The sequence below is a fragment of the Oncorhynchus mykiss genome, chromosome 25 (assembly GCF_013265735.2).
Source record: "Oncorhynchus mykiss isolate Arlee chromosome 25, USDA_OmykA_1.1, whole genome shotgun sequence".
Classification (NCBI taxonomy): Eukaryota; Metazoa; Chordata; class Actinopteri; order Salmoniformes; family Salmonidae; genus Oncorhynchus; species Oncorhynchus mykiss.
Window position 1 is genome coordinate 4,329,251 of NC_048589.1, and position 27,598 is coordinate 4,356,848.

At 42.1% G+C, this 27,598-nt stretch overlaps 1 protein-coding gene across 1 annotated transcript in view; it reads right to left on the reverse strand.

Annotated features, from left to right (window-relative positions):
- LOC110504172 (ALK tyrosine kinase receptor-like) overlaps window positions 1–27,598 on the reverse strand; it is a 629,320-nt gene that overhangs the window by 382,296 nt on the left and 219,426 nt on the right. Inside the window, exon 3 of the mRNA XM_036962248.1 lies at window positions 11,310–11,465. Coding sequence (XP_036818143.1) covers window positions 11,310–11,465 — 156 coding nt within the window. The remainder of the gene's footprint in view (window positions 1–11,309; window positions 11,466–27,598) is intronic.

Consider the following 27,598-nt stretch of genomic DNA (forward strand, 5'->3'; position numbering starts at 1 on the left):
TGATAACATTAATCTGATAACTGGTATTTATCTGATCAACCAACTATGTTTAATTGTAACCCAATTAAATTAATCATGCAACTATTAACTCATTAGGAATTGGGGCACCACGAGAGCGGTTCTTTCAAGAGTTACCATCTCCTGAATTAAACTCTAAAGGTCTTTACCTATTACATCCATAAACAGTCAACTTATTAATCATAATCTTATATCATATCATCATTCTGAACAGTCGTAACCTCCTTGCATCTGAAAAACTCCAAGCCTTACTTATGATTCAGTACTACAAAAATTGGTTCAATTATTTATATATTAGCTAACTAAATGGTAACACAGGATAAAAATACACACAATACATTAGAAACAGGTCCCTAAAACGAGTCCGATATCGACATAACCTGAACGGCCACTCAGCAAGGAAGAAGCCACTGCTCCAAAACTGCCACAAAAAATGCCAGACTACAGTTTGCAACTTTTGGAGAAATGTCCTCTGGTCTGATGAAACAAAAATAGAACTGTTTGGCCATAATGACCACTGTTATGTTTGGAGGAAAAGGGGGAGGCTTGCAAGCCGAAGAACACCATCCCAACTGTGAAGCACCGGGGTGGCAGCATCATGTTGTGGGGTGCTTTGCTGCAGGAGGGTCTGGTGCACTGCACAAAATAGATGGCATCAAGAGGATGGAAAATTACGTGGATATATGGAAGCAACATCTCAAGTCATCAGTCAGAAAGTTAAAGCTTGGTTGCAAATGGGTCTTCCAAATGGACAAATAATTCATTCTCTCTACTATTATTCTGACATTTCACATTCTTAAAATAAAGTGGTGATCCTAACTGACCTAAGACAGGGAATTTTTACTTGGATTAAATGTCAGGAATTGTGAAAAACTAACATTACATTTATTTCGCTGAGGTGTATGTAAACTTCCGAATTCAACTGTATTTACGTGAAAATGCCTTTGTTTGCCGTGTGTCTCTCCTAACCGGGCAGCCTTGGAAAGGGGGTTGGACCTTATTGCGGCACACTTGTAAGGCTTGTCGTGTAGTGCCAGTGATTGTACAGGAGGTGACTTTATCGTCTCTACCTCGTGTTGAGATTCAGAATTCAAACCACTTTAAACGTGAGCTGCAGATCTACGTCTCTCTGGTCGTATATGTTAATTCTTAACCCATTATTTTACACAGTTTGTTCAAAGGGGCTGTTCCGACAGGCTGACACACTCTCTGACCTCACTCAGGGGATGGTGACTACATACTGGGCACCATTATAGAAACAATTTCCTATTATATTTTCTAAAATTACATCCCTCTCTTAACAAAAACATGTTCATAATTTTTCATAGCAGGATGGAAACGTTGTGCATGTAGTATGTATACTTTCCAAGTTACAGTATTTCCTTTTATAAGATTTGCAATGACATCACAAAATAACACACACTATGACATTAGTGTTTTTTAGACCACCTCTGACTATTCCCCACATTCTATGTTCAAAATATTTTTTCAGTATTTACTTTAGAACGTGTTAAGAGTTTTGGCAGGAAAAGTCTGTGAAACAAAGTCACATTCCCCGGGTGAATTTGGGGAGGGAATTCCTCTGGTGAATTTAGGGAGGGAAACCTGAATCTTCTCTCTGTGATTTACAACAGAGTGCGAGGTGTTAACCCCCACTAGTTCCCTCCTACCCCACCAAAGCAGTCATTTGGACTCTGTGAGTGGAGTTAATTGATTACCCAAACGTCCATGGTCAGCTGCATTTGTTCTGGTCATAGTGACATAGCAATGAGAGATTCTACAATAGTCAATATCAGACCAAATTAGGCCAATCTTTCTCATCAATCAGTGACAACATTCATGCCAAAATTAAATGTTTTTGTATTTCACGCTCTTGCAAATGATTGTCTTGGCCTGCAAATCTCTTAATTATGTAAAATACTTTAGCATTTGACTTTGGCCACTTCCCAGACTAATACATTAAAAAGCACTGTTAGTGGATATTTTAGACTGTTTGTGTGATATTTATTCAAATGTCCATTCCTCAGACCTAGGCTTAAATGGGATAGAGATTTTCACAGAAATGTAATTGCTGCCACATTACCCATCCCAACGCATTACATGCATTACATTACACGTTGAGAGCAGCAAATGATCATCCGCAGCGCATAACTGCATTCCTGGAGCAGTTTTAGAGGTTACGTGCCTTGCTCAAGGGCACAACGGCAGTAGGTTGCACCTGGGATATTAATGCCAGGAGCCCTCCAGTTGTCGTCTTAAATACAACCAGATTTTTCCAAGCAGCTTGGAATTCCAACCAACAACCCTCCTAAAAGGCTACCGCCACCTCACTAGGTCTTTGAATGTACAGTATGTAATATGAAGACTCACAATGTACAATATGATTCAAGCAAGGTTACTCTCTAACCTCGAGGCCTTTGAGTGTAGAATATGACTCAACCAACTCTTTCCACTCAGTGACACATTTTCTTTTACTTTCTCATCCCGGTGTACAAATATAGTGACTGCAAACACAATTATGCCACTCAACTCTTGGCTGACAAAGCAGCAGATGAAGATCAATGAAGTGCCAGCCATGTGCCAGCCAAGACCCCAAAACAACAATCCCCCTTTGCCAGTAGCTAGCTTCCCCCTCAACACCAATTGTCATCTCTCTTGCCAGCCCAGCAATGCTTTTTGCTGCCCCTCTACTTTCTGAGAGAAAATCACCTCAGACAGATGACCTCGATCACTAGCCACAGTGTACGTAGAATCTCAACAAGGAGGTCCTCCCGGGTGGCGCAGTGGCCTAGGGCACTGCATCGCAGCGCTAGCTGTGCTACCGGGAGGTCCGTTGGGCGAAGCACAATTGGCCTAGCATCGTCCGGGTTAGGGAGGGCTTGGCCGGTAGGGATATTCTTGTCTCATCGCGGGCCGGGCGCAGTGCACGCTAACCAAGGTCGCCAGATGCACTGTGTTTCCTCCGACACATTGGTGCGTCTGGCTTCCGGGTTGGATGTGCGCTGTGTTAAGAAGCAGTGCGGCTCGGTTGGGTTGTGTTTCGGAGGACGCATGGCTTTCAACCTTTGTCTCTCCCGAGCCCGTACGGGAGTTGTAGCGATGAGACAAGATAGTAATTACTCACAATTGGATACCATGAAATTGGTATCCAATTGTTAGGGTGTAAAAAGGGGTAAACAAAATTATCTCAACAAGGCCTGCAATGGCTCAGAGTTTTATAATGCTTGGTGGCTGTAGGGTTTAGTGTCCTCTCCTTGAGCAATTGATGGTATATTGGAGAGGCAGGGTGCTGAATGGGTGCTGAACACAAAAAAGCTTTGTTGAATCAAGAGGCTTCAGTCATGTTGCCTTGTTGTACGGTACAGGTGGGCAAAATATTTGTTCCATGTGCTTTAGAGTCCAGTGTCCTTTTTTCCTGAATCTAGAGACCCACAGTATGCAGTGTTTTGTTATGACTCAGCACCTTGATAATTAGTTGATTTGCTGAATTAAGTACAGTGAGGCAAAAAAAATATTTAGTCAGCCACCAATTGTGCAAGTTCTGTAAAAAGGCCTGTAATTTTCATCATAGGTACACTTCAACTATGACAGACAAAATGGGAAAAATAAATCCAGAAAATCACATTGTAGGATTTTTTATGAATTTATTTGCAAATTATGGTGGAAAATGAGTATTTGGTCAATAACAAAAGTTTATCTCAAAACTTTGTTATATACCCTTTGTTGGCAATGACAGAGGTCAAACATTTTCTGTAAGTCTTCACAAGGTTTTCACACACTGTTGCTGGTATTTTGGCCCATGCCTCAATGCAAATCTCCTCTAGAGCAGTGATGTTTTGGGGCTGTTGCTGGGCAACACGAACTTTCAACTCCCTCCAAAGATTTTCTATGGGGTTGAGATCTGGAGACTGGCTAGGTCACTCCAGGACCTTGAAATGCTTCTTACGAAGCCACTCCTTCGTAGCCCCGGGCGGTGTGTTTGGGATCATTGTCATGCTGAAAGACCCAGCCACGTTTCATCTTCAATGCCCTTGCTGATGGTAGGCTTTGTTACTTTGGTTCCAGCTCTCTGCAGGTCATTCACTGGGTCCCCCCCATGTGGTTCTGGGATTTTTACTCACTGTTCTTGTGATCATTTTGTCCCCACTGGGTGAGATCTTGCGTGGAGCCCCAGATTGAGGGAGATTATCAATGGTCTTGTATGTCTTCCATTTCCTAATAATTGCTCCCACAGTTGATTTCTTCAAACCAAGCTGCTTACCTATTGCAGATTCAGTCTTCCCAGCCTGGTGGAGGTCTACAATTTTGTTTCTGGTGATTTTCTGGATTTTCTTCTCTCATTTTGTCTGTCATAGTTGAAGTGTACCTATGATGAAAATTACAGGCCTCTCTCATCTTTTTAAGTGGGAGAACTTGCACAATTGGTGGTTGACCAAATACTTTTTTGCCCCACTGTATGTGTGTGCTGTGCTAGAACAAAAGCCTGCACACACTGTGGTTTGAAAAACAGTGTATTAGAGGGGATCAACCACAGTGACAGCATCTTGACAATAACTAAGAATTCATACAGTTTTGATTGTTTAGAACAACCTTAACCGTGCCGATATCAGTCATAAAGGTACATTAAATAAAGGAAATGACAGAGTTATTTTGATTGAGCCAGTTAGATAGCTGTTGTGATGAGAGGTCCTCTCAGGGGAAGGGTCACCAAGGGTTCAACAGGGGGAGCCAAATCTCTGCCCGACCTAAACAGTTTGCCCTCTAAAGTCATTATATGGATGAGGAAATACAACATTCGGTAAAAAAAAAAATAAGTACAAGTAAATAAATGAATACATCATTTGTACATTAATTACCAGTCTGAGTGAGAGTGGTGCCAATATCAACACGAGCTCGTCTGTAATCTAATTGGGTAGTGTACCCTAGAGACCCATTTGAATGGACGGTTATGAAAGCAATGCTGTGTAACTTTGAGTTTTATCATATGCCACAGATACCGTCAACCTTCACTTGAACTTTGGATGTTTCTTATTTAGACTTCAGAGGAATGGTTTCTGGCGTCTGTGAGAAAAAAAACAAGAGCTAGTAAAAATCAATGTAATAGAAAACTACATCCCCCAAATTTAGCCTTTGAGATAATGCTGCTGCATCGTCTTCCCTCCGCTCTATGTAGTCCCTGACGACCTGCTTTTCCCTTTGAAGATAATTGCTTCACTAAATAATTTATTATCTCCCAATAGTACAAGCTAAGTCAATCTATTTGCTTGCAACTGTATTAGTATGTGTCACAAACAGAAGAAGTGAGTGTGTGTCTGGCCTATGAAGTAATGCTTGATAATGTCACTGCATTGGCAGGTAAAGTTATTACAGGCAAAGGCCTGCATGCAAACAAGAATGTGTGTGTGTGTGTGTGTGTGTGTGTGTGTGTGTGTGTGTGTGTGTGTGCGTGTGTGTGTACGTGCATGTGTGTCTGTACGTGTGTGTGTGTGTTCTTGTGGGCATGAACGCGCATGTGTCTGGTAGGCAAGGCAGGCATCTCAACTTCAATCCTAACCTATATCATAACAATAATGTGTCTCATCCCTAACCCTAACCCAAATCCAACCTACACCCGATACCTGATCTAACCTGTTTACACTAGCACAGTATCCATACTACGACAGCTTCAATGAGTCCAGGATAATTGTTTCCCAAGAAAAGGCCCCTTCAACGTTCACATGCAACATTTCCACAATACTCGTGATCTGATATTTGAGGCACTTTGTATTGAAAAGGACATCATCAGGGGTGCTGTTTGATTATTCCTTGATTATCTCCTTGGTTCTGCCCTTAAGGTAAACAGTAAAACAGCAACAGCAGGTTGAGGAAAAGAGAAATGTTTTGTTATAGATGCACCCATCTTGGCTTCCTTCCTCCCCCCTCTATCTCTAGTTCTCTCTCTGTATATCTTCCCCTTTGTCATAGCAAGGTTGAGGAGTCACACACTGTGCTCCTGCCCCCATTCAAACTCCAGATGACACTTTGTCTGCACTCTGTCGCTAAAAAACAAATCAATGGCCATGGCAAACAAGCAACCTACTGGATATCTCCCCCCTGCCGGTGCCCCTCTAGGCCAGCTGATGCCTTTTCACCTCGGCGTGTGTGAACGAAAATCTATGTGTAATCATATTCACACAAATCCTCTGCAGTGGCAGTGTGGGGGGGGGGGGGGGGGTAGACATCTGGAATTGAGAATGGCCCTCTTGAATCGAGGGGTTGCGAGAGAAGCCAAGCGCTTTGAAAATAATTGTCTTTTTCATCAAGCTTGATTTCTTCTAAATCTCTGCACCAGAGAGGTGATTCATTTGTAATCTGCGCTATTCGCCACACCAGCCATGTCTCAGAGGAGACAAATCATATTGGGCTCAAAGATGGCTGCTTCGTTCAGTTGACCGGCTATGCAGATTTTCCCACTGTCACCTCCAGCCTTGCTATGATTTGTGCCAATGTCTCCTATTGCCACCTGTTTGCCACGGTGGACAAACACTTCCTGGTGCCCTCTGACACTGGACCCAGCCTTTGCAGTCACACAGCCTTAATCAACAATTCTACCCCATGATCCCCTATGCTAATCGCCTGGCCAAAGACATCAGTGCCCCAAGCTATTGTCATTAGCCGCATCTCTAATATGCCTGTTCATCACCATGGGGGGGGAAGAGTGGGATGCAGTGCAGTCACTTAGCATGCTATGCTAAGCCCTGCTAGTGTGGATAAAGAGTCCCACCCTGAGTGGGATTAGATGTTGTTTAAGAGTACTTACACCAGGTCAAAGCAAATCAACATATGCTTCAATTACGTGTAGGCTTTGCATGTGCCAAGTCAGTAAGTCTTTGGTGAACCTCTAGGTAGTTAAAACTAGGTCTAAGACGTGTGCTGTCTTAAAGTGGGTTGTCTGTACTATTAGTGCTAGATATAGAAGTGAGTCTATGTATGCCAATGCAATTGTCCCAAAAACCACCCCCCTGCTTTATCAATGCTTGTGTGATAGGTCACCTGTTATTCTCACCTAAAAGCAGCTAGCCAGTATCGCAGGTTCCCAATGTAGTACGACAGCCTAGAAGTTGAACTTTACCATAGAATAACGAAAGAGCTTGTGCATTTCCCGGATCATATTCATCCAACTTTTCAGCCCTTATTTCCGTCCCTATAAATTGCAGGCGCCGGTGGAATGTACTGAGACAGCGGCTACGCCTAATCATTCAAAGCACGCCCACCGCATTTGCCTGATCTAAAGGGTTGAGGGGATTATGCACGTACATTTCCTTTGTGCTTATTTTACCTTCAGCCATGTATGGTGCACTCCTTTTTTTGTTACCCACGTGTAGATGACATTGATTGCTGCTGCCAGGTTGCAACTGGTGGAAGGGAAGCGAGAGACAGAGAGGGCCTGAACAGGTAACTGTTCAGGTGACTTTATAGCCTGTGGCTTTAAAGTCAGATCACGTTAATTTGATCACCCTCGTGTAATTTATCTGTGTATTATTACAATTTAAAATTCCTGCATTGGGCACAAGCCCTACGTTCAACTGTCTTTGAGGCAGGTGCTACAATTATTTCAGTGAGAATTAATTATTATGTTTCCTATCCGACCACATGCTGTTGTGGCTTCAGCATTTCACCAAAAAACTAAATGTATTATGTCTGACTTTATAGTCCACTGTGGCTAAACAAAATCAGAAAGTATCTGCTGTTAAATATATATGAGATATCATCTTTGATCACTTTGTCATTACGTTTGTTTGGGTTGTTTCCATTGTTGGTATCATTACCTTGCAATTTCAAAGACTTTACGGACTTTACGGAATTATCAGGCGAGTGTGGCGATACAAAGAGAGGTAACTGAATTGCATTGACTGACTGAGGCTTTGTAGAGCGTCTCCGTCTCTATACTTTATGGATTAACATGGCCTTTTTTAATCTCAACCCATCATTTAGAATGCTTAAGGGGACATGATAAATATCATTAGAACATGTAAGGAAGTGGACACACCCTCCATTCTCACCATCATCTCTGGAGATGAGTTTTCTCCTCTTACAAACGCAAAGCTATGCTAAGAACATGACTGAGGCTTGGGAATAGTGGTGCTTTTGTACTCACGTTTGAAATGATACAGACTACTACCATGAATTGTCTCCTTGGAGATACAGTGCATTCGGAAAGTATTCAGACCCCTTGACTTTTTCCACATTTTGTTAAGTTACAGCCTTATTCTTAAATTGATTAAATCAAAAAAAAATCCTCATCAATCTACACACAATACCCAATAATGACAAAGTGAAAACAGGTTAAGAATGTTTCGCAAAAAAAGAAATAGCTCATTTACACAAGTATTTGCTATGAGACTCGAAATTGATCTAAGGTGCATCATGTTTCCATTGATCATCATTGAGATGTTTCTACAACTTGGTTGGAGTCCACTAGTGGTACATTCAATTGATTGGACATGATTTGGAAAGGCACACACCTGTCTATATAAGGTCCCACAGTTGACAGTGCATGTCAGACCAAAAAACAAGCCATGATGTCGAAAGAATTGTCCGTAGAGCTCAAAGACAGAATTGTGTCGAGGCACAGATCTGAGGAAGGGTACCAAAATATTTCTGAAGCATTCCATAATTCTTAAAACTTCTCTAGGATAGGGGGCAGCATTTGGAATTTTGGATGAAAGGCATGCCCAAATTCAACTGCCTGCTACTCATCCCCAGAAGATAAGATATGCATAGTATTAGTAGATTTGGATAGAAAACAATCTTACGTTTCTAAAACTGTTTGAATCATGATTGTGAGTATAACAGAACGTATGTAGCAGGCGAAACCCCGAGGACAAACCATTCAGATTTTTTTTTTACATTTGAGGTCACTCTCTTTTCAATGAGCTTTCATTGGGAATCCAGATTTCTAAGGGACTTGCTTGCAGTTCCTACAGCTTCCACTGGATGTCACCAGTCTTTAGAAACTGGTTGAGGTTTTTCCTTTGTGTAATGAAGAAGTAGCCCGGTTCAAAACGAGGGTCACTTCATGTGTACTGTTTGATAGAGGCGTGTGACCAGAAAGCTAGCGTCAGTTTGTTTTCTTCCTGTATTGACCACAGATCATCCCGTCTTCAATTTTATCGATTATTTACTTTAAAAAATACCTAAAGTTGTATTACAAAAGTAGTTTTGGCAAAGTTTACAGGTAACTTTGAGATATTTTGTAGTCACGTTGCGCAAGTTGGAACCGGTGTTTTTCTAGAACAAACGCGCCAAATAAATGGAGATTTTGGATATATATCTACGGAATTAATCGAACAAAAGGACCATTTGCGATGTTTATGGGACATATTGGAGTGCCAACAGAAGAAGCTCGTCAAAGGTAAGGCATGATTTATATTTTTATTTCTGCGTTTTGTGTCAAGCCTGCAGGGTTGAAGTGCTGGGGAAGTACCTTCTACATCATTTTATCTTTCATTCAGCAACTTTAAAATGATACAGAAGTACAGTGTCCATATTAGGCCAGCCTCAGTCTCAGCAGGACTTACTGGATACATTGTATTTCATACTCTTTTGTTTACGGAGGTGCTATCCTCAGATAATAGCATCGTTTGCTTTTGCCGAAAAGCCTTTTTAAAATCTGACATGTTGGCTGGATTCACAACACGTGTAGCTTTAATTTGGTATCTTACATGTGTGACTTCAAGAAAGTTTGATTTTTATAGTAATTTATTTGAATTTGGCGCTCCGCATTTTCTCTGGCTTTTGGCCAAGTGGGACGCTACCATTCCACATATCCCAGAGAGGTTCAATTGAAAAAGTTTGTAACCACCAAGATTCTTCCTAGAGCTGGCCGCCTGGCTAAACTGAGCTATCGGGGGAGAAGGGCCTTAGTCAGGGAGGTGACCAAGAACCTGATGGTCAACCTTACAGAGCTCCAGAGTTAATCTGTGGAGATGGGAGAACCTTCCAGAAGGACAACCATCTCTGCAGCACTCCACCAATCAGGCCTTTATGGTAGAGTGGCCAGACCGAATCCACTCCTCAGTAAAAGGTACATGAGAGCCCACTTGGAGTTTGCCAAAGGGTACCTAAAGGACTCTCAGACCATGACAAACAATATTCTATGGTGTGATGAAACCAATATTAAACTCTGGAGGAAACCTGGCACTATCCATACGGTGAAGCATGGTGCTGGCAGCATCATGCGGTGGGGATGTTTTTCAGCGGAGGGAACTGGGAGGCTAGTCAGGAACGGAGAAAAATAAAGAGCGATCCTTGATGAAAACCTGCTCCAGAGCACTCAGGACCTCAGACTGGGGCGAAGGTTCACCTTCCAACAGGACAGTGACCTTAAGCACACAGCCAAGACAACTCAGAAATGGTTTCGGGACAAGTCTCTGAAAGACCTTGAGTGGCCTGCCAGAGGCCGGACTCGAACCCGATCTAACATCTCTGAAGAGACCTGAAAATAGCTATGAAGCAACACTCCCCATCCAATCTGACAGCTTGAGAGGATCTGCAGGGAAGAAATGGGAGAAACTCCCCAAAATCAGGAGTTGCCAAGCTTGTAGCTCCATACCCAAGAAGACTCAAAGCTGTAATCACTGCCAATGGTGCTTCAACAAAGTAAAGAGTAAATGGTCTAAATACTTATGGAAGTGTCATATTTCAGTTTTTGCTTTGCCATTATGGGGTATTGTTTGTAGATTGATGAAGGGAAAAAACTATTTAATCCATTTTAGAATAAGGCTGTAACGTAACAAAATGTGGAAAAAGTCAAGTGGTCTGCATACTTTCCGAATGCACTGTATATCAACAACACTCTGGAATAGAGTCTAAGTTTTCATGCATGTCGTGTAATATTCTACCTGAAGGTTTCACCCAGTTAAAAGCATCTCTGGTTATCTTCAGCCTTGTTCCGTGTTGTCCTTTTGTGTTCTCCTAGTGTAGTATGCTAACATTGAAAACCTCTATTCCTGTAGCACCACCGTAACCAAATGTCTTTGTTGAACCAAAGTTGTAAAACAAACACAAAAGCAGCTTTTCCAAAGAGTGATTCCTGAACAAGCACACAGCATTTCTGAAAATAATCTTAGGTATGAGTGTTGGTTGTCTCCTCTGTATGAAATACAGTGTATCCAGTAAGTCCTGCTGAGACTGAGGCTGGCCTAATATGGACACTGTACTTCTGTATCATTTTAAAGTTGCTAAATGAAAGAGAAAATGATGTAGAAGGTACTTCCCCAGTTTCGGAGTTGCGATACCTTCATTCTTACCTTCCTCCCAGCCCTGTGTACTTCCTCCTTTCTTCTCCCTCCTCCCGTTCCCCTCTTCCCAGGGGTTCTCTGCCGCCACCACGCTCCATGTGAAATCCGGGTTATCCTCAGGCTGCAGGTGGTCACATGACTTCCTGTTGCCGGGGCACCCCGTATCTAAAGGAAGATGATATACAGTCAATTCACGGCATGTAGCTACTATGGGTGAATTGTGTCATAAATCATAAACAAAATGGCTGCATCTCAAGTCTTGAGTGGCCTCTTTCCCCTTGCCTTCTCTTTCAAGCACTGATCTGAAAATACAGGATGAAAGCAATATGGCTGGAGGTCCACTGTTGCACTCGATCAGTTTGGATCAAGGAAATGAGATAAGTAGAGGAAGCTGCTTTCGAGTATTGAGATGTACCCCATGTAGAAGTGCAGAAGAGATCAAATGAGAAGTATGTTTTCCAAAGAGAACTATTCTGTAAAGTTTAAACCCATCTGTTACAGTTTATAATTATCAGTGAGACACACGGGCTATACAAATTATTGTTGGAAGTGAACACAAAGGCAACAGGCAACTGCTTCAGAAATAATTCAATTTGTAGCGCACACGGAAACAATCCCTTCTCTGTAAGGTATTGTATAATCCACAAAGTCAAATTGCTGTTTTCCAGGGAAGGTTAGCATGTACCTATAGATTTTCAAACAATCCGCTGTTATTACAGTAATAAACCATTCAGAAAAGTATCACTCAGACAGACAATTGAACAGTGGTGGTGCACACTCCCTCCCTCTTTCATTCGTTCCCTACCTACATCCATCCATCCATAAATTCATTGTTCCCTCCCGAGATGGCCACCAGCAGAGAAACAGAGATGTCCCTGTGGCTTAGGTAACTGACAATCTGTCTTTTGGAGTGCTCTATCAGTTTCAAATGGTTTCTCGCCATGGGTTATTGTACAAAAAAGCCCCAAGCCAGAGTGAATCTATCAGCCTATCATTCAATCACCTCTCAGGGGTCCTGGCTGGCTGGACGCTTTACACAACAACATGTTGTAGCGGAAGACACAAAACATGACCTCATAGCTGTAAAGTCTGTTAACTGAGGTGTTTCTTGTTGCATCAGTGAACATCGTTAGATAGAAGCACATCCATAGATGTTTATCTTTGGTTCAGCATGAGTATGACTGTATAATGTGTGATATAAACTGTCCTGTATAAACTAGTGTTACAGATACAGGTATCCTGTGTGTGTATTTATTTTCTCTGCTTCTCCCCTCACAGGTGGCATTCATCATTCCCCAATCAGTCATCAATCAGTCGCTAATCAGAAGACACACCTCCTCCTGTTTCCATTACCCTATCACATTCCCTTTCCCTTGGTTTAAAAACCCTGTCTGTTGTTTGCTCTAAAGTGCCATCTCTCTGTCAATCTCTCGGTAGTTCTCTGGTTTTGTTTTCACTACTACATGTCACTTTGTCCCCCACATGTGAGTATTGTTTTTGTTATGTTTGATGGTGGGAAAAGGGGGTACTAAGACCAGTCGCCCATTGGCATACACTACCCGTAGGTAAACTTTGTTTAAAAACACTAGTTAGAACTTTTTTTTTTTTAGTTAGTTAGTTAGCTGTATTGAAGTAGGCTAGTCTAGCTTAGGGGTATTTTTGGATATTTGTTTCTTTCCTTGGGTCGAGCTCAGCCCCCCCACTCGCCTCCCCCCTTACCGTGTGTTTGCAAATAAACCCTGAGTGTTTGACGGTAGATGTCTGTGGTTATTTTGTTCTCACCGTTACTTTGTCAAAGGGATTTGTAACACTAGAGAGGGGATTCACAATCCATGCAATTGGTGTAAAAATGCTGACTGACAACTTCTACCACACGGTAGTTAATTTATTCCCCTTGTGATTTACAGAATAGTGTGTGGGATTTATACCAAGTTGCTGTTACAGTAGGCCCATTGTGAATCCCAAAAATGTGTTCTGTGGCCAGGAGCGTTTATGATCTGGAGTTCGGTATGGTACTGTTTTATGCACTCTTTGAGGACCATTGCATGACCGAGGTCACTTGGGGTTCACTCAACCATTTACCGGGCAGACTGTTTTTAGGCCCCAAGTAAGGGACATTTTACAAGTGAACTTAAGTTATTATTTTGAGACTGTGTTGTGACCTTTGTGCTTTATTTTGGTAATACAACCAACGCAAAAAAGCATGGTTGTTTTTGAAGTTATTTATTTCGATGTTTCAAGGTTTTTGCAACACTGACTTTTACATAAGCCCTTTGATTTCTCCTTTTGTTGATGAGTTGGTCGCATCTGTCAGTAAAGTCTACACCAATACAAACTTTTATCTGGTCGGCACGACCTAACCGGCACCCCTAACAAACAACTTCAAGTCAAAACCGTTAAAACACACGTCAAAATGAGAATGCATGAGTACAAAAGATCCTTACCAATGTGTTCTCCAGCTCATAAAATATTTTAGAAAAAGGCTCACTGCTGGTTTTTTGCAAGGTATGGAAAACAGGGGTGTCAAGCCAAAAGTATTACTTGTTAAACAATCTCTTTCTCTGAGCAACAGTATTAATAAAGTAAACTTTTTTTTAATACAATATAGCTCAGTATTTTATACAGTGATTGTTGCTCATCTTTATCAAGGGTGTCAATTTCAGACCCCACTGTACACAGATACACACTGAAATAGAGAAATATCCCTTACAGACACTCTTATCTTCTATACATGACTCACACTCTCAGACAAATGTATGCAAGACAGTTTTATGCACACATATCTAAATATACAAATATGTATCACAGATATACTACTTATACATGACTGACCCTCCAGCAGGCACAAACACATTTACACACATACAGAGCTATTGTACATTTGGCTGTTTCTCCCATTTTTCACTCTTGTATACCGCACACATTAATGAATGCAGAAGCACACTTGTGCACTATGACTGCCTTACCACTCATGCACGTTGCCAAATTGGCCAGAGAAATGACTCCAGGCTTTTAACGGAATCACAAGGCTGGCACAAGGCTTTCCCATCCACTACATGAGCAAACTTTGTGAATTGCCCATTTATCCTCATTTGGATCCCTAATTCATTTGTATGTCTTAATGTGCCCCTGAATACGTAATCACATTCCCTTTGGCATCACTCAGCAATACTACTGTGATAGAAAAATTATGCATTCACCTTATTTGTTGGGTATTTTAATTATTTAATTAACAAACTAAGATATTTCTGTCCTGCTAATACTGAGTTTAATGGTGTCCCCTCTAGCTTCCTGCAGCTAGTCTGTGTGTTGAGGAAATGGGTTTTACTAGCGATCTATACAACTTTACAGCCACGTTCCATTCTATGATCAGTGGTGCACTGGGGAGATGTATTACATGGATAGAGATGGACTGGAACAAAGGGTCCTAGACATCCTTGTCATCAGGGAAATTAAGCCAGGGTTGGGTGTTAGAACAACATGTGTTAACGACAGGATGAACCCAAAGTGGCTTATGATGCTGTTTGACCTGCCCGAGAGTTGTGGAACTAAACATTATTGGTGTCATGTCTGTTTCATTGATAGGGAAGCTCTCGGCAACACAACTTAGTGTGCGGTCGACGGGTTCGTTATTGCAATATTAAATGAATATTTATTTTTTAAGGAATGACCAAGTCTCTCTCAGTACTGAATTTCCACGAGCCTACATATGGTTTGATTACACCATCAAAGATGTCAAGCTTATTCTTCTATGTTTCGACAACTGCCAAAGTAAACAAAGAGAAGCAGCAGTCTTCTCTCAATGTATTTTTTTTTCCCATCCGGTTCTTGTCTTTGTTTCTGTCAAGGTATTCATTATTGTTAAATTCATTTTGTTTGGCAAAGGGATGTTTTTTCAGAGAAGGTCAAGGTAAACACAATTTGTGTTTGGCCCTTGGTACAATGTCATTTAAGCTGGAGTTCTGAATCGCATATAATTAAAATGGTGTTTCTAAAGAATTTAGACTCAGTTTTAGTGATGTGAAGGTTTTACTAGAATATGCAATATCCCAGCCCTTGTTTTAAATATATTTCCAGCTGAGGTTGGAATGATACTGAGAAATTGATGGGATGGAGTTTTAGCGTGCCTGAAGACATCAGGCAGTACAAATTAATAGACCAATAACAAAAATAGTTTCAAACCTCTCTGCCAATAACAGCTTTTCCAATTAATCCCCTCACTTAGACCAGTCCTAGCAAAACTCTTGCTTGAGAAATTGCTCTTTGCTATGAACTCAGAACAAAGGGTATGGTTAGGTTACAGCATTGTTCCCAGGGGTACAAAAATATCAAAATACACAATGTACTTTCAGAGGTACACATCTCATATGGTACTGTTCATACCATTTTAGGGTACATGGGCCGATAATCTAGTACAATGGTACATTTCTGCACCCAATATTTTGAATTTAAAAAGGTACAATCATCACATACGTGCAAAAACCACCCATTATATTTCCCAGCATGCTCTAAAGCAGGATCGTTTTTTGAATTGTTTGTTTCAATGTGTATTTTTGCGTGCACATTGATGAATGATCTCATGCTACATAAAGATGAATATCACATTTTTCTAAACTAATCCAATCTGTTAGTAGTTGGATTTATTGAACCCGTTAGTTAATAAGATGGTTATTCCCGTTCAGATGGTTTAGGTACTCTCATACATTTTTCTTACCTTTACAGTTATTCTAAATTCAGGTGATTTAAAAGTTAACCAATTTGGATATCCTAAATCTGTCTGGAATACAATAAGAATGACATGTCACTTTGCAGGCCAGCAAAATTTGATTTGCCTGATGTGGCCTGCAAACCATGAGTTTCAGACCATTGTCTTGGAGTAAAACTTGGCTGTCAAAGAATGGCATTATGGTATACACTGAGTGTACAAAACATTGGGAGCACCTGCCCTTTCCATGAGACAGAGCAGGTGAATACAGGCAAACTATGATCCCTTATTGATGTCACTTGTTAAATCCACTTCAATCAGTGCAGAGGAAGGGGAGGAGACAAGTTAACTGACTTGCCTAGTTAAAGGTATAAAAAAAAAATACAAAAATTGCCAAATCGGCACCCAAAAATATCGATTTCTGATTGTTATGAAAACTTGAAATCGGCCATTTCGAATTAATCGGTCGACCTCACATTTGTTGTTTTTTCTCAAATCTGCGATCTTGACAACACGCTTGACAACACGCTGCATGACTAACTTCCTGATGTCTTGAGATGTTGCTTCAATATATCCACATAATTTTCCTCCCTCATGATGCCATCTATTTTGTGAAGTGCACCAGTCCCTCCTGCAGCGACGCACCTGCACAAAATGATGCTGCCACCCCCGTGCTTCACGGTTGGGATGGTGTTCTTTGGCTTGCAAGCCTTAACTGGCCAAACAGTTCTATTTTTGTTTCATCAGACCAGAGGACATTTCTCAAAAAAGTACGATCTTTGTCCCCATGTGCAGTTGCAAACCATAGTCTGGCTTTTTCATGGTGGTTTTGGAGCAGTGGGTTCTTCCTTGCTCAGCAGCCTTTCAGGTTATGTCGAAATAGGAATCCTTTTACTGTGGATATAGATAATTTTGTACCTGTTTCCTCCAGCATCTTCAAAAGGTCCTTTGCTGTTGTTCTGGGATTGATTTGCACTTTTCACACAAGTACGTTCATCTCTAGGAGACAGAAAGCATCTCCTTCCTGAGCGGTAATGATGGCTGCGTGGTCCCATGGTGTTTATACTTGCGTACTATTGTTTGTACAGATGAACGTGGTACCTTCAGGCATTTGGAAATTCCTCCCAAGGATGAACCAGACTTGTGGAGGTCTACAATTTCTTTTCTGGCGTCTTGGCTGATTTCTTTAGATTTTCCCATGTTAGTAGTTTGTTAACAAGACATTTGTGGAGTGGTTGAAAACGAGTTTTAATGACTCCAACTTAAGTGTATGCAAATGTCTGCCTTCAACTGTATATATTATGGAACGCCGTTTGGGGCTTTGCGTGTCAAAACAGATACAGTAGAACTGTCAAAGCTGTACAAAAGTCGGCAAACATCAAACATTGGCCAAGAATGACGTGTTTACAATACCACTTTGGTAATAAAGCATAATTTGTCCAACTTCTGGGATAGCTAGCTTTAGCTTGGTACCTAGCTAGCAACAATACAACCAGCCTGAAAACAATGACCCATAGAAACTGCAGTGATTTTCATTATTCTTAGCAATGATTTAGGAATCCTTGTAAGTATTAGCTTGTTTGCCACTTGTTGTTCGCCTATTGAAATGTAACTTCAGTTCATGAAAATAAATTGCTAGCCAGCTACTTAACCCTGTTGCCCTAAGCTAACATTATAAGCAGCCAGCTAGCTTCATCCGGCTAGTGAGGCTCGACCGGACCGTGTTGTGTTGAGAAGCTAGCCACAATAAGGATTAGCCACAATAGTGGACTTTGCGGTTTGCCTTCAAAATAAAAGTATGTAATTGACAGTGATGCAAATTAATACAAATAGTAGAATTATACCAAATGTTTATTTTGAAGGCTAACGACGAAGTCCACTATTGTGGCTAATCCTTATTGTGGCTAGCTTCACATAGCTGGGTCTGACCACCATTAATCAAATAAGAACTGTCTTATAAATTAGGGTTATTTTAGATGACAGCTAGCTAACTACAGCAACTGAAACAGATGTCGTTTTGCTATGTTTTTGGGGAAGAACATTGTTTGCATCCATGAGCTAACTAGTTGTTTTTAATGACCAGCACTGTAGGTAGGCGAGAACTTTACCTGCATCATAGCATACGTACCGATTAATCGTTGTGACATCTGAAATACTAGTGAGTGTAATCAATGTGTAATAACGCGTTAAATTATTATGCAGTCATATTACGGTCCTGATTGGTAAACAAGCTTATTTGACACACAAAGACCCAAATGGCGTTCCATAGGAATCCTGGTTGAGAATGAAACGAATGAACAAATGAAAAACGAAAGAGCACAGCATGTGAAAGAAATAGGTTTAGATTATGTTTACTGGTAATGGTGACATACGTATATGCCAACAAATTACTTTTTGGTCAGTGTGGTGTGTGTGTGTGTAACCTTTTTCACTAGGCAAGTCAGTTAAGAACAAATTCTTATTTACAATGACGGCCAGGTCAACGCTTGGCCAATTGTGCGCCGCCCTATTGAACTCCAAATCACAGCCAGATGTGATACGGCCTGGATTTGAACCAGGGACTGTTACGCCTCTTGCACAGAGACACAGTGCCTTAGACTGCTGTGTTTGTGTGCGTTAACACTTAAAAGGCCACTAAAATGTTAAATATCGGTATCGTATATTTTGGCAAGGAAAATATCACATCGGTCAAATGTCATATCGATGCATCACTACTCTTAATAGTAAGACATCTAATTTAATTGTTAAACAAAAACGTATTACCTTTAAATGTGGAATGAGCACAACCAGTTCACTGTGCACTAGCGCCATTTGATGAATGGAAAGAGACATCTGTTACAAAACACCCACACATTTTATGACATTGGGCGATACGTGACAGCCACATGGATACTTTAAAAAAAAAACATGACACCGATGTGGGGGTGTTTGTTTAATCTGGAATATGCTTTTATTTTAATATTTACCACTGTAGCAGTATAGGAGAAAGGTTCAATTAAGAGTTATTTAAAGACCCCCCCCCCCCCCCCCCCCCAAAGCTTGACTTTGTTGTATTTATGGGGACTCATATATAATTCACATGGTCTGAGACCCACCTGAGCCCCTCGTAATTTGCAGTCTGGGTGCACCATTTTCCCTAGTGTACTACTTTGACCAGGGCCCATTTGGCTTTAGTCAAAATTAGTGCACAATGTAGGGAATTGGTTGCCATTTGGGACGCATCCTCAGTGATTAGGTTAAATCAGTTGCTTACATTATAAGAAACGATAGTGCCTCGAACTACCCTAGTCCAAGGTTAACTTTCATGTGAATGCCCCTTTGTGATAGGCTACTTTCCAGCTCAGCTAGTTTCTGTAAACTATTAGTCAGCTAATGAACACCACTTTCCCATGCAAGGCCATTTCAACCTTTTAACACTACATTGAATGCAGAAACGTAACATACTTGCTGAAATATATATATTTTTTAACAACATAAGCTGAACATTTAATTTGATTTATTTATAATGCCCTTTTTACATCAGCAGATGTCATATAGCACTTATACAGAAACCCAGCCTAAAACCCCAAACAGCAAGCAATGCAGATGTAGAAGCACTTGATCCCTATCAGCATAAGGTGTACAAAACGCTACGTAGCAGGTGTCATTATTGGGTATCATGATCACACAACATACTGTACGTATTGAAAATATAACGTACAGTGCGTATAATGATCACAACATACGTATTGCTAACATAGATTGCATTTTGATTACTGTTACAGTGCTATTTGGTTGTTAATTGGATTCGTCCTGACGTTCTTGATTTTTTTGGGGGGAGTTTGTACTTTAAACATCAAATATAGATTTCTTAAAATCAATCCCATATACTATGTTCCTACCAAAAAGTTTATTAAAATTATCTTGTAATGCCAATATTGAAGACTATCAAATACTTCTCAAAGATGCCTTCTGGTATTCAAACTAGTACTAACTAGCATTAATGGTAAAAATGGCTGACAATTAAATAACATGCCATAGAATTCTGCAGCAGCCCGCAAGGTGTGTTGCAGTATGACGTAACTGTTATAGGAAGAACCACTGCACCGGCTATACAATCTGCTAAACTGTGTACGCAACCAATAAACTTTGATTTGATTTATTATGTGATCACATGATAATGTGTCATAATTGTTCACATAAACTGATAACTGGCTAAATACAATTGTTATACAGGCTATTATGACGATGACCTACTTGTTAAGCATTATTCTCAGACAATTACAATATCTGACGTGGATAATGGATTGTGTGATGACTGAAGTCGGTAGTCATAAGCAAGTGGCAGCTGTCAAGATAAAACCGAGCCATATTGTAGGTCTTGTGTCATACTTAGCCATAGAAACTGGACCTTTCCTTGTCCTACCTCATCAAAAGCATTCTAGTCAGCAAATATTTCTCAATGGCTTTGCATTGACCATCTATTATATAATGGCTCTTGCAAGTCATTTGGTAATCAAGACACAACCTAGCAAATACAAACCACCACAAAACATTGTCTCAATGTTGACACCCACAACTATGAATCAATGTGCCATTGCTACTTTGTAACAACAATTTTAAGTCCTATTGTGACTTTGTAAAACATCGGACAACAGTTGCGTTATTAATAATGTTTGTCAAGAGACATAAGAAGAACAATGGGTGAAATGCGAAGGGAACAACTCTGTGACAGACAAATCTCATTCACTGTCTGTAAAAGTCTGTTTCACCTGTATTTTTCCACTTGGCATAGAAGTTCATCCGTGCCATTATACATTTCCGGGTACAGTGTTAGCCTTAGATATTACATCAAAGCCATTATTTTCCGTGGTCCTTATAGGGTTATAATGAATAACTTCTGATTATTCTCCAAAGAAATACTCTCTTTCTGCATCTATTTTCAGCCGCTGCTTTTGTTAAGTTGCTGAATGGTCTCTCAGCACAACATCCACCCATATTAATTAAGCTAAGGTTGCGACACAGATGGCACTCTAATTTCTTCACAGTGCACTACTTTACACTCATAGGCTCTGGTCAAAAGTAGCGCACTATATTGTCACACCCTGATCAGTTTCACCTGTCTTTGTGAGCGTCTCCACACCCTCCCGGTGTCGCCCATCTTCCCCATTATCCCCTGTGCATTTAGACCTGTGTTGCCAGTTCGTCTTGTTTGTTCAAGCTAACCAGCTCTTGCTTTTTCCAGTTTCTCTCTCTTCTCGTCCCCCTGATTTTGACCCTTGCTTGTCCTGACTCTGAGCCCGCCTGTCTGACCACCCTGCCTGCCCCTGAGCCTGCCTGCCGGCCTGTACCATTGCCTCCCTCGGGATTACCGACCTCTGCCTTACCCTGAGTCTGTACTGTTGCCCCACCTCTGGTACTGTTGCCCCACCTTTTGGTTTACTAACCCCTGCCTGCCTTGACCTGTCTATTGCCTGCCCCTGTTGGGATATTAAAATATATTATGTGGGCTAGGCGTCCCGTAGGGCCAGAGTGCCCTACTCTGTCCAAGATGCTAATATATGCATATTATTAGTAGTATTGGGTAGAAAACACTCTGAAGTTTCTAAAACTGTTTGAATGGCAAGCAAAAACCTGAGAAAACATCCAGGAAGTGGGAAATCTGATGTTTGTAGTTTTTCAAAGCTGTGAATACACAGTGTCTATAGAGTCAAATTGCATTTCCTACGGCTTCCACTAGATGTCAGCTGTCTATAGAACCTTGTTTCAGGCTTCTGCTATAAAGGAGGGGCTCATGAGACCTGTTTGAGTCAGTGGTCTGGCAGAGTGTCTCAGGTTCGTGACGTGCGCTCCCAACAGAGTTAGCTCTCGTTCCAGTGCTTTTCTGCAGACAGAGGAATTCTCCAGTTGGAACATTATTGATGTTTTATGTTAAAAACATCCTAAAGATTGATTCCACACATCGTTTGACTTGTTTCTACGAACTGTAAGGGAACTTTTTGAGTTTGCCTGGACAAGGTGCTCCTACCTCATTACTGGGCTGAACACGCTAACAAAAAGTGGCTATTTGACATAAATTATGGACTTTATGGAACTTTATGGAACAAATCAGTCATTTATTGTTGAACTGGGATTCCTGGGAGTGCCTTCTGATGAAGATCAAAGGTAAGTGAATATTTATTGTGTTATTTCTAACTTCTGTTACCGGCTCACAGGTAGGAGTGAATACTCTGGTGGGCCATATGGGGAACTTTTTTTGCTTCCCCTACTCGCACCCCTTTTCATGTCATTCTGCTTGGGGAAACCAGTCCAAATCACTCCGGGTCCTCATTGACTTGGGCCGATGAGAGATTTTTGGATGTGACTCTGGCTTCAGAGCTGAACATCCCCACTCAGCCCCTCTCCATTCCCGTGGATGTTAGAGCGTTGGACGGGGATCTCTATAGGTCGGGTTACCCATAACACCACTCCCATCAGCCTACGGGTGTCAGGGAATCACAGCGAGACCGTTCAGTTCCTGCTCATCAAGTCCCCCCAGAACCCTGTGGTTTTGGGATTCTCCTGGCTCCTGGCTCCAGCAACACAAACCACTCATCAACTGGTCTAAGGGGGCCATCATGGACTGGAGTCCATTCTGCCACGCCCATAGTCTGGCGTCGGCGCAACCTGCCCCGGGACGTCTTCCTCGGTCCTCGGGGGTGGTTCTGGATCTCTCCGCCATTCCCGCGGAGTACCAGGATCTCAGGGAGGTGTTCAGAAATTCCTGGGCCACTTCCCTTCTGCCACACCGCCCCTATGACTGTGGGATTGACCTTCCATAGCACCACCCCAGGGGCATCTGTACTTGCTGTCGGGACCTGAAACCAAAGCTATGGAGGACTACATTGAGGACATCCTAGTTACTGGATTTATTCGTCCCGATTCCTCTCCCGCTGGTACAGTGTTCTTCTTCGTGGAGAAGAAAAGTCAATGAAATGACTGTGAAAAACTTATCCGCTACCACTAATTTCCTCGGCCTTCGAGCCGCTCCAGGGGGCCACTGTGTTTTCCAAGCTTGATCTACGGAACACCTACCACCTGGTGTGGATACGACAGGGGGAAGAGTGGAAGACCACCTTCAACATGGCCAGCAGCCACTACGAATATCTGGTCATGCCCTTTGGCCTCACCAACGCCCCTGCGGTGTTCCACGCTCTGGTGTATGATGTTCTCCACGACATGCTGATCTGGTTCGTCTTCGTCTACATTGATGACATCCTCGTCTTCTCCCGCTCCCTCCAAGAACACGTGATCCATGTCCGGCAGGTATTCCAGTGGCTTCTGCAGAACCACCTGTTCATTAAGGCAGAAAAGTGGGAGTTCGATTGCTCCACCATTCCCTATCTGGGCTTCATAATCTCTGTTGGGAGTGTCAAGATGGATCCTGAGAAGGTGAAAGTGGTGGTGGATTGGCCTCAGCCTACGTCCAGGGTGCAGCTGCAACGCTTCCTGGGGTTCGCCAACTTTTATCGCTGCTTTTCCGGGGTTACAGCACCCTGGCTTCCCCACTGTCTGCCCTCACCTCTACCAAGGTTCCGTTCACGTGGTCCCCCGCCACAGACTGGGCATTTAGGTACATTAAACACTGCTTCACCACGGCTCTGATCCTGGTTCATCCGGAACCTTCCTGTCAGTTCGTGGTGGAGGCCGATGCTTCTGACGTCGGATGAGGGGCTGTTTGATTCCAACGTTCTGCCCTGGACCTTAGGTTTCATCCCTGTGCCACCTTCTACCAGCGCCTCACCGCCACGGAGAGGAATTACAATGAGGGGAATGTTGTTGCCATCCTGTACCTGTCCGGCAGGTGTGACGTTCGGACCCTGGGCATATTTATTTTTCTAAGTCGGTAGAAAGGCCTCTTTAGTGTCCTAAGTTTTCATAACTGTGACCTTCATTGACTACCGTCTGTAAGCTGTTAGTGTCTTAACAACCATTCCACAGGTGCATGTTCATTAATTGTTCATGGTTCATTGAACAAGCATGGGAAATAGTGTTTTAACCATATACAGTGGGGCAAAAAAGTATTTAGTCAGCCACCAATTGTGCAAGTTCTCCCACTTAAAAATATGAGAGGCCTGTCATTTCCATCATAGGTACACTTCAACTATGACAGACAAAATGAGAAAAAAAAATCCAGAAAATCACATTGTAGGATTTTTAATTAATTTATTTGCAAATTATGGTGGAAAATAAGTATTTGGTCAATAACAAAGGTTTATCAATACTTTGTTATAGACCCTTTGTTGGCAATGACAGAGGTCAAACATTTTCTGTAAGTCGTCTCAAGGTTTCCACACACTGTTGCTGCTATTTTGGCCCATTCCTCCATGCAGATCTCCTCTAGAGCAGTGATGTTTTGGGGCTGTTGCTGGGCAAAACGGACTTTCAACTCCCTCCAAATATTTTCTATGGGGTTGAGATCTTGAGACTGGATAGGCCACTCCAGGACCTTGAAATGCTTCTTACGAAGCCACTCCTTCGTTGCCCGGGCGGTATGTTTGGGATCATTGTCATGCTGAAAGACCCAGCCATGTTTCATCTTCAATGCCCTTGCTGATGGAAAGTAGGTTTTCACTCAAAATCTCACGATACATGGCCCCATTCATTCTTTCCTTTACACGGATAAGTCGGCCTGGTCACTTTGCAGAAAAACAGCCCCAAAGCATGATGTTTCCACCCCCATGCTTCACAGTAGGTATGGTGTTCTCTGGATGCAACTCAGCATTCTTTGTCCTCCAAACACGGAGGACAGGGGAGCCTCTTAAAGAAGAAGTTACAGGTCTATGACAGCCAAAAATCTTGCTTGTTTGTAGGTGACCAAATACTTATTTTCCACCATAATTTGCAAATAAATTCATTAAAAATTGTGATTTTGTGATTGTGATTTTCTGGATTTCTTTTCTCATTTTGTCTGTCATAGTTGAAGTGTACCTATGATGAAAATTACAGGCCTCCCTCATATTTTTAAGTGGGAGAACTTGACCAATTGGTGTCTGACCAAATACTTTTTTGCCCCACTGTACAATGAAGATCTGTGAAGTTATTTAGATTTTTACGAGTTATCTTTGAAAGACCGGGTCCTGAAAAAGGGACCTTTTTTAAGTTTAAGTGTGCTTGTTTTAGTTCCTCAAAGGCACAGCTATGAGAGCAAAAGAACATGTTTAAATCACCTTAACGTTGAAGACTTTAAAAAAAAACTATTTACCCCTTGTCTCCCCAATTGCGTGATATCCAATTGGTAGTTAGTCTTATCCCATCGCTGCAACTCCCGTATGGACTCGGGAGAGGCGAAGGTCGAGAGCCATGCGTCCTCCGAAACATGACCCAACAAGCCGAGACACTGCACCACTCGGGAGGCCCTCAAAGACTCTTCTTTGAGTCATAAATGTTTACTGAAATGACTTAGGAACTGTGCACACTTTCAAGAGGTGTGTGTCGCCACTTGGAGACACCAGTTAGTCATTTCCCTCAAACCCTTTTCTTATTATGCACCTACCCCACATTCCTACTGCATTTGGCTGTGTTAAAAAGGTTCCTGATTGCTTAATAACCCATTCATGACACAATGACCCTGACCCCATTTATTAAGGGTAACTGAAATTGAACACTCTTGCTGCTTTTCAGAGTCAGGGGTTGTTTAGAATCATACCAAAGGTGGCTATCTTGATTTAGAATACAAATTAAATTGCTACATTTGAGCCAGGCATCAAACGCACATTTTTCTCAAATCGAAAAACACTTCATGTATTTGCATTCGACAGTGCCCGATGCATCCTGAAAACGATTTGACAAATGTGCTTGTGAATTATTTAACTGGGATGATGAATATGTTTGTTCTTGATTACTACTGAATCGCTTGTGGGCTCCAGCTTTTATGTCTCGATTCCACTTTTTTATGGCCTGGTTCCTCTAGGGTAAACTCATTCACTGTCCTCTGAGATGGAGCCACACTGTCAAATATATATACAGGCAGACAGACAGATGAATAGATGAGTAGTGAGTCCTCTTTGACAGACAGAGGAGACAATACAAGATGTGGATAGGATAAATGAAATAAAGCGTAAATGATCAGACAGCCGCACTGGGGGAACAAACATTTATGGTAATCATCTGGTCCTTGCTCTATTTTTTTCTACCTGAAGATTGATTTCCATCAAAAACCCATCTTGCTCTCAATTTATTACCGAGGCGACTGCCTGGATGCGTGGCCTCAACCTAGGGTTGTAGTAGATGAGGGGAAACGATTTGGGCAGGTTGGGGAGAGAGAGAGAGAGAGAGAAAAGGTAAAGACACAAGGGAGGATGAATGGTCAACTATTAACAAAGAGGTTGGATGATGATCAGAGGATGGTGTTTCATTCTCGCAACACCAGGTATTGATCATTCAACCGTACTTGACAGGTGTTGACACAGTGGCACCGCTTGAAGCTCGCTGGAAGCTCCTCTGTCTGTAAGTCTCCATAAATTCCCACTGTCAAACATCCAACCAGATGTTGTGGCTCAAATTGTGACTCTTCAAGAACTGAGAATCCCACTACATACGATGAGTTCCCCCCCCCCCCCTTATAGTGGACCACTCCACAAGTGTCCATTTGGGTCTGTCTCATCACTGGCAATCATTGGCTGAATCGGGACAATCATCTCGATCTGGAAAGAGTTGGAGAGAGAGCGCTGAAGTAGGAAAAGAGAGAGGGCGAAAGTGAAAGGAAGGAAGGAGGGGGGGGGGGGGTTGCCCATGCTTCTGGTGGAAAGTGGCCATAATAAATGCCAGCGCCAAGCAGATGCTGTGGAGACAGCTAAGATCTATCACCAGGCCTGCAGAAGCACAGTAGTGCTCACCGGCCACCACCCTCTTCCATTCCCTTCCTCCCTCCACTCGGCTCCACTCTCCAGCCTGCCCCTATCAGCACTGTGCACCCCTGCCTGTTTCCTCACCGAACTGACATTATAGTTCGTCTTGTAGGTACAGTATTGGTTCGGAATAGCAAACAGAAGGCACTGTTTGTTTGCGCTCAACAGTACCCCATGCGACAATGCTTTCAACCATGCAATAGGTTTGCCAAAGATGTTAAGTGTTCTGGTCATGGTTAAAGCTCTGGGGCCGTATTCAGAGTCAGAGGATGAGTGCTGATAAAGGGTCAGTTCTGCCTTTTAGATCATCATAAGATTATATGGCCAGGGGGGACCTGATCCTAGCACTTCTTCTCATATATTATTTTTGAAGATGGGCTTTTATTACTTTTTGTATTAAGGCTCATGTATCTCACAATCGCCTCCTGTTTTTTGCAACTGAACATTTGCCAAACCCATACACATTGTCATCACACATAACATTCTAGTGAGAGTCAACTACTATATGTTGGTCACCATTAAGATTTGATTTCCCTCAACCCACAAGGGCCTTATTTGCGGAAGCATTCTCCGAGCTGTTTTGGTTCTGTTTCATTCCCGAGCTGTTTTGGTCATTTGCGCTTCATGTCTAGATGTTGTCTTTCTCATTGCCAGCTAACTATCCTGATTCATCAATCTCGAAGGCACAGTGCTAATTAGAAACACACCCCCCCCCCCCTCCTTTT